The sequence below is a fragment of the Vigna radiata genome, chromosome 2, assembly GCF_000741045.1.
Source record: "Vigna radiata var. radiata cultivar VC1973A chromosome 2, Vradiata_ver6, whole genome shotgun sequence".
Taxonomy (NCBI): domain Eukaryota; kingdom Viridiplantae; phylum Streptophyta; class Magnoliopsida; order Fabales; family Fabaceae; genus Vigna; species Vigna radiata.
The window spans coordinates 9474925-9483350 of record NC_028352.1 but is presented as its reverse complement, the minus strand read 5'-3'; the positions used below and the strand labels follow the sequence as shown (position 1 = coordinate 9483350).

At 34.9% G+C, this 8426-nt stretch overlaps 1 protein-coding gene across 2 annotated transcripts; it reads right to left on the bottom strand.

Moving 5' to 3' along the window:
• Positions 1-610: 610 nt before the first annotated feature.
• On the bottom strand, positions 611-4750 carry LOC106776641 (serine/threonine-protein phosphatase 2A activator). 2 transcript variants are annotated; one of them, XM_014664123.2, is made up of 2 exons: positions 3456-4750; positions 611-1034 (listed from the first exon to the last, which is right to left on the bottom strand). In XM_014664123.2, the coding sequence occupies exons 1-2, from the start codon at positions 4613-4615 to the stop codon at positions 1028-1030; spliced, it is 1167 nt and encodes a 388-aa protein (XP_014519609.1). In that variant the 5' UTR covers positions 4616-4750; the 3' UTR covers positions 611-1027. The 2 variants fall into 2 exon arrangements, with proteins under 2 accessions (XP_014519609.1, XP_022634300.1); XM_022778579.1 differs by lacking the exon at positions 611-1034 and adding an exon at positions 1626-3271.
• Between the last annotated feature and the right edge of the window lie 3676 nt (positions 4751-8426).

The following is an 8426-nucleotide window of genomic DNA, read 5'->3' as shown; positions in this document are numbered from 1 at the left end:
CTAACGTTTTCTTTTGTGTCGCTGACAGACTCCCTTCATCCTCAGGCTCTTTGTAACCTAATTCTACCACATTCCAATACTCTTTCGACCTGAAGAGATTTTCCATGAGAAGACTCCAATGATCATAGTCCCCATCAAATTTGGGGATGGAGGTTTGTACAAAACTGTTTGCCTCAACTGCCATGTCTCTCACACTCGTGTTTTTCCTCTCGCTCTTGCACTTTATCAGGCGTCTTTCGAAGCTCTGATACCAGCTTTGTTGGATACTAAACTAATGCACACTGAATTGCAGTAGAATTGTTCATCTGCTTTATTAATGTAATAGAGCTTATATAAGCCATTCACAACAATCAAGAGAAAAATAAGAAACCACGTTTAACAAACCCCTAAAACGTGGAAGACTAATAACTATCCACGTTCCTATAACGTGGAAGGTGGAGGACTAACCAACACTACTAATAAGCAGTAACCGCACTAAAATAAATAGAATTAAAATAATAAACTAAATTACCAACAAAAACAATTTATCCTAACAAATAGAGACAGCATAAAAGCAACAACACAGGTTACGTTGATCATCTAGGAGTTCCGTAATGAAAAAAGTATGATAGAAACTAATAACAAAATTTCGAACTTATTTATTCACTACAAAATTCAATCGTATCCAAATCTCATCACATGATTAAGAGGCTACACTCTAAGCTGCTCATAACGCAAGAACCAGAAACAGCAATGAATACATCAACTTGATATTCTTGCAAGTACAGAAGTAGAACCATCTTTCTACACGTAGCAGACATTCACGTCAGTCATATGGCAAAACGAAGAAACTCTTTCCATTATCTTTACCTTTACGAAGGTGCTATATGTTATCTAAAATATGCAAAGTCGATATAGTGAGTACATCAAAAGATTGGTGAAAATTTTGCTACGGGTATAATTCCCCTCCAAGGAATCCCATACTGATTTCATCAACCTACTTTATATAGCTTGTCCTCACAGGAAAGCCTGCAGTGGACGCCAAGAACTATTCCCTGGCAGAAAACAAATTAATAAAATCAGATATTAAAAAGGGAAAATAGGAAAGATGGAAGAACTTAGCAAGTGAAATTGTACTTTCATATACAGTTTTGAAGCAACTCAATCATGAAGATGACAATCATGATTATTCTATAGTGATTCGAATTGTGTGATTTACCCATACATTGAGACATTCATAGAGAAAATGCAAGTTTTATACAATGAGAAGCTTGTGACATCAAGAAAAAGGATTATAAAATATTGGTTTCATGCTGAGTAACCAGCACTGCACAGATATTATTACTCTGGCATCAACACATGTACAGAACATCGGTACATAATATGCAGACATTCAAGGAAGGTCATCACATCATTTATATGAAATTAAGTTGACGCATGATAAATCTTTTGCATCAATTCACTAAAGGACTCAACCACACAAGACATAATTTATGGAACAACTACTGCTTTGGAAATTCTATATCAGAAAATTCAGAATTCAATAAAAAGTGCAAGCAGATGAAATAACAAACAATCATATCTCAGAAATTGGCAAGCAGCAACTTATGTTATAATATGTTTTGCAAACTAACATTCTTGCCCGGTAAAGCACTTAATGAGAAACTAAGTATTAACAATATGGATAATATAGTGCAAATACAACGGTTAGAGATATGATTTAATTACATAGGTAAATATCTCACCAAATATTTCCCATTATTAGATATTGTTCTTGCTCCTTATTATTGTACTTCTTTATTATAACTAAGTATACTCATATGTATAACCAACACACAATTCATTATATTCACATTCACAGTCTATCTCTTCTCAAGGTACCAAAATGGAACCATCCTCCGGGATCTGCTTTGTTATTAATACTTTCAACAGCACCAAACACATTTAAGTGCATAGTCTTCCTGTTTAACTTTTTTTTCCATTTTTCAGCCTCAGCAATGCAAAGGCAGCAGCCCTCCAACATTACAGTAAAGGCTTCTCAGCTGTGATTACAACAGAGCACGTTAGCCAACTTGCAGGTACTGTATTCTAATGCTATATGCTTCTGTCTTGATCTTTACACTATATTGTACAAGGAAACAATTTGAATAAGGGATGGAAGACTAATTCAATATTTTGAGAATGGCTTCTAGATTTAAATTGGGCGGTTCCAATTTGGAGTAGTATATGCTCAAGTTTCACAGTGACGACACATATTCTATACGGAATCCGTCAACCATTTACTTTCTCAGACTCTGAATGACGCTTTGAATTGTGTTTCAGAACATAAATCAAGTGTCCATTTTTTAGAGAAAAATGAACAAACTGCTCACAACCCATTATGGGTATTTTCTTGTATTGGATACTATATACAAGGGCAATCCTATAGTGCATCCGAAGTCATTGATTCTGGTAACTACTATTAGGTCCCATATGCCCAAAAAATTCAAGGGAAAGTGTGGTACTGGTGATAAGATTGATGTACAAAGTGATTTATAAGATTGACGTACAAAGTCTATATTTATATTGAAGTAAATAAATTATTCATTTGAAGCAACTAAAGTGTAATATAAAATCATTCACAGGATTTCACCCTATAGTTTAAAATTTTGGGATAGTATTAATCTATGAAACAGTATTGGAAAGTCTATGACAGTGGTCTAGATTTCTACTTCTAACTTTGCCAACCTAATTCTTCTAATAAAAATAAATAAATTTCAGCACACGCTAGATGGACCTGTGTACTACTCTCGCTTCAAAGTTCATAGCACTCTCTTACATGACTGAATCTAGTCAGATTCATCATACAGCTATTGCATGTTCCCTCAGCTAACAGGCTAAACGCTTTGGATAGTTGGCTTATGGTATGCTCTAGATACATACAGATTACCATTTGCTAACTATGTCGCTCACCTGGAGTTTGGATTTTTCAGTAAAATGATAGGTGATCGGTTTCTATTCAAAAGGGTCCTCTAGACGGTGTTGCCACAAGATATTTTTCCGCTGAGCTAGAGATAAAGATGGATATGGAATACAAAAGCCTTTATAATAGTAGGGTCCACTATAGCTAATACCAGCTTATTTGGCATTGGCAAAGGAACATCTAGAGGTGGAGCTCCAAGTGTTAGACTTTCAATCTACATGGCCGGTTGGTTTGGATTGTGCAGTGATGATGGCTTTCTTTCCGTAATGGATGATACTATCTAGCATCCACTCCGAATTTGGATGCCCGTTTTCCCCAGAAAACAGGTGTCTTTCATGAGAACATAAATACACAAGCATTAGAGATAATGGGCCAAACACATTCTTAATATACATTATACATCATTTCTACACTCCGTATAACAAACCAAACTACAGTGCAACTGCGTTAAACACATTTAAGTGCATAGAGGGAACCAAATCAAAGCAATGCAATCAAACAGCATCGCACATACCACTTAATTATCGATCCAAAGAGGAAATGCTGCATGATGGGGACCTTTTCAAGAACCTCAGCCTTGTACATCTTGAGCAACCCACCGTTCACCTTGTTCCAATTGGGCACCCCACTGATATCATCCAACATGGGCGAGTGCTCGGCAAACACCCCCTTCTTCACCTTCTTCACAAAGGCAATGCAAGCAAGGTAAAGATACTCCTTGGAGAAATTCTCCAAGATGTCCTCATTATGAATGGACTTAGGCTTCATATATTTGTGATCAATCAACTGCGAAGACCCAAATATGAAGGGCAAAAAGTGGTAATCATCAAGCCCCCACACACCATGAGATCCTGCAGGCTCCAAGCAATACAACAACTGCAATTTCCTCATGAGATCCAAGTACTTCACGAACACCCTCGCCACTAAAGCCGGATAATCCTCCTCTCCGACCACTCCCAGCCGCGCCAGGCAGTACAGCCACGCCGCAAAATTCGTCTCGTGGCCGGTGCCGTAGTCGATGCGGCTCGCGTTACCGAAGGAGTCAGCAAAGTAAGGCACGAGTTCGACAGTCGCCGGGCGAAGATTCTCCGGCAGGAGCTTTAAGATCAGTGATTCTGCGGAATTGGACATTTTCTCGTGCCAGGTGCGATACGCGACGTTTCCGTAGCGCGCAGATTGTGGGACAGGGGGGGTTTCGTCCGCGAATAGGGTTAGGGTTTCGAGGATAGATAGCACGGCGAGAATGGTCGGAGATTCGTGACACTGATCAGAGATTTTGCGGCCGCGGATGGATTCGGAGAGTGCTACGACGAAGCCAAGGAAGTTTTTGCCGGAGAAGGAGTCGTGGAAGCGGCGAATATCATCGGGGGAGTGAATGCGCTTGGTGGGGGTGTGGAAGTCGTATGGTGGCGGCAAAATGGGAACCTTTTGGGGTTGTGGAACCGGGGAGAGGATGATAGCGCGGGTAGAATTGGGGTCTGGGGGGATTGCTGGGGCGCGGATGGGGCGGTAGGTTGGGGGAGGGGAGAAGATAGGGGTTGGCATAGGGGGGGCAAAGGTTGTAGGACCTCCGCACTTGCAGCAGGTGCCGGTGGTGGGAGGGGAGGAGGAGGGTGGGTGATCATGGGTGTCGTCGGGGTGGTGGTGGTGGTCGTGCTGGTGAGAATCTTCCATTGTTGCGATGACGAGGGTGGTGATGCAGTCGAAAGTCGAAACGAGGGAGAGAAGGGAAAGCCTGAATGCAGGAGTTTGCGGGCCGGGCCCAGTTATACGTTTACTCTTCTTCGGCTTGTCGATAAGCCCTTAGTTTTTTTAGTTTTTATAGCGGTTATCGGGTTTCAGTAATTCATGTCATGATTTAAAAGATAAATTTAAACACAAATAATACACTTTTTACTTTTTATGTAGAGGTGTACATGTTGCACTTATGGATGTCAAGGGTGCAATGATGGACTAATCTCACTCATCATATATTAACTAAAAATAATAATTGATTAATTCACCTTTAATTGAATTGATTTGAGCTCATTTAACTAAGATTAAATAAATTGGTTCAATTTCACTTATATTAAAAAACTATATTTTTTTCAATCTAATCCGATTTAAACCGGATTTAAACTCATTTTAAAATCCCTAATTGAGTTTGGTCTTTGATCACATTGTCTTATTTTGAGGAGTTCTAAAACCAAAAAAAAAAAAAGTGAAAAAATAATTAAATAAGTAATTGAAGGATAAAAATATTATGAATACTAACAATTAAAAAAATTAAACAATATTATAATAAATAACTTTTTCCCATCCAAGAAAATTAAGTTTTTCTTGAAAATTATTACTAACTAAAATATAAATGTAGATGTGTCAAATTGAGTTAACTCGATTTATATAGGTTGATTGACTATAGATTAAACAATTAATTCAACTTGAATCTTTCAAAAATTTATAATTCAACTCAATTAATCATAAGTTAGTGGATTAATGATGTTTTATTCCTTTGTTTAATTATATATATATATATATATATATATATATATATATCTATATATATATATACATTTTTTATAGTTTTATTCTTAAAGTTTTCACCTATCTTACCAAACATTATTATAAATATAGTATTTGAAAACTAAAGTATGGATCTACATAACTTGATATAATATCGTTGACACTATCTATTTATTACTAATTGACCAAGACAACTTTAGTATTGTTTAGTAGTTAATAAACTAGATAAGATTAAATTAATCCAGAATTGTATTCCAATGAATACGAAATTAATTTTCAACCATTGATTATTATAAAATCCTACAAGAAAGGTTAATAAAACACAATGCAAATAATAGCAAACAAAAGTAGAAATCTAGCATAATAGAATTAATATTTAAGATTGATAAAAAAAATATAAATGTGAATTTTATAATAGTAAATAAAATAACAAATTAATAAAAGACTTTAAAATGATTTTAGTAAAGTAAACTAACTTCACTACTTTTCCAAAATAGATTCATCATTGGTTATCTATATATTATTGTTCAATTGATTACTTTTTTCATATTTTAAATTAACTCAAGTAAATTCTTAATTAATTTGTTGACGTTTTCACTATTAATCAAAGTAGATTCTCAATTATAAGTAAAAAACTTTAGATTATTCATACTAAATTCAACCAAAGTATATTTTTAATTAAATTCTTTTATGTTTAATCATATGTATTCTTTTATCTCGTAAAAAGTTAATTAATCAATGTATATTTTATATTAATTGTTGTTAAAAAATTTATCATTAATCAAAGTGCATTCTTAATTGATAAAAAAAACTCATTAAATCATATGAAAATTTGTTACTTTAATAAAAGTATATTCTCAATCAAAGTTAACAATCATTGGACTCATATGATTATCATGCATATAAATTAAAACACGTCACTAATTAGCTACGATGTAAACATCATTGTATTTTATGTGATTTAGAGATAAAAGTCATAGATATATGAAAACCAAAACAATAATCAAAATAATAATGACATTATTTTAATCTAACCTTAGAATGCACAATGAAATTATAATGAAATTACAATGAAACTAATCCTATAAGCTTAGTCTTCCATGCATGCGATGGAATACATGAAAAAAAAAAGTAAGAAAAAGGTGGAAAGAAAGTGAGAGATGTAGTGGATAGTTGCACAAAACCAGAGATGTTAATGACTCTTATTCTACTTCTCGTAAGTCTTTTTTATATAGAACTTGACTGGACTTAGATTTTAACATTATTGATGTTGAAATCTAATTTCTTATAATGTAACTTCTCCCAACTAATTAATATATTTCATAAGTTTTAAAAATGTTTGAATGATATTATCAATTGATATTCTCATATATAAGTAATTAATTAATTTTTAAAATATATAATAAATTACCAACAACTAAATTTTAATAAAAATCCTAATTCAGTCCTTTTTATTTTGTCCATTTGACCATACTTAATTAACTTTGAATATTTGACTTGTTGACTATCCAATGAGGGGTTGCCATGTGGTAGTTATGGCTATTGTTCTTCTGGTTCAAGGGTTTCACATTTTGAGATCTCTTATGCAAGTATGGTTTGGTTGGTGTGTGTTCGCAATTTGTTGTGTGTGATTGTTCAAGAGTTAAATATGTGATTTAGGGTTTGCATGGACTATTTCAAGGGGCATACCAGAGTTAATGGAGATGTGATCTAGTGAAGGTAGTTCTTGGGATCTGCAATGTTCGTGTTTTATTGGTGGTTCGTTTTGTTTTCGTCTTGTGGTGGTTTACGATTAGGGGCTTCAAGAATATGTATTCTCATTTTCCGTTGAAGGCTTACAATGGTTCAAAATGTAGGTTGAGGAGATTTGGTGCTTTGGAGGAACAATGTTTCTGGTAAGTGCATTTTGGCACATACAAATCTGTGTTTTTTGTTGGTGACACAATGATGGAAGATGGAGAATGGTGGTACTCGTGTGGCTTTTGTTGGAGAATTTGATAAGAACACAACTTAATTGGATTTCCTGAGGTGTGAATGATCACTACCCTTAAGGATTTATCCACATTGTATGTGTAAATCCCCTAGGATACAATAAGAATGTTTCTATGTATATTGAGGAATTCAGAACTAGTAAGAAGAACTTTGTTAACAAGTAAATATAAACCCAGATTGAAGATAAAGAGAAAAGAAAAAGAATAAGTGAAAGTGAAAGAAGAGATATATGAGAGTTGTGTCTCTTTGGAGGTATAGGGACGACAACGAGTCGGATAAGGCGCGGGTAGTGCCTACCCACTACTCGACCTGCATAAAAAAATTATACTCATTACTCATCCCGTTACTCATTGTATACCCGCATAAATAAAATCTGTAAATTTTTTTCAACTTGTGAGTACCCGTTAAATACCCGCAAATATTTTAAAAAGACATTATTTTTTGTTTTTAAAAAATTATTTAAAGAATGTGTTTTCATTATTTTAACTTTTCTTCTTAGTTTCCAAAAGTACCAAATTATGGGCCATGGACTTTTCTTCTACAAAAGCAACAACAAAGTATAGGCAATTGTACTTTTCTTCTTACTTTGCAAAAGCAACAACAAAGTATTAAGTGTGTGCTGAAAACATTAACAAGAGAAGTATGGGACATAGATTGTCTAGAAGGCTCTTGGCTTTTGAAGAAGGTATAGTGTTTGGCAATGTTGGGTGTTTAGAGTTTGAAATGCAAGAAAAAGGAAATGTTTAAGGGTTGCAAAAGGTTTACAGATATACCTTCGTCAATCATCACCTCCAAATGCTCGAACACGAACTTAAGCAGTGTGTTGTTGGGAAGAACTGCCACATCCTCTCTGAAGATCTTGTGGTTGGTGGGCTTGTCATGGTAAAGGTCGTTGTTTTTCATGCAAGGCAAATCATCTTGACGGGGCAAACAACAGGGATGGCAGTGACCTCTTCTCCACCGATAAGCTCACAAATAATAGATCTAGAAA

Excerpts from the sequence above, each read along its gene's own strand:
- LOC106776641 (XM_014664123.2), bottom strand. The coding sequence starts at position 4,615 with ATGGAAGATTCTCACCAGCACGACCACCACCACCACCCCGACGACACC.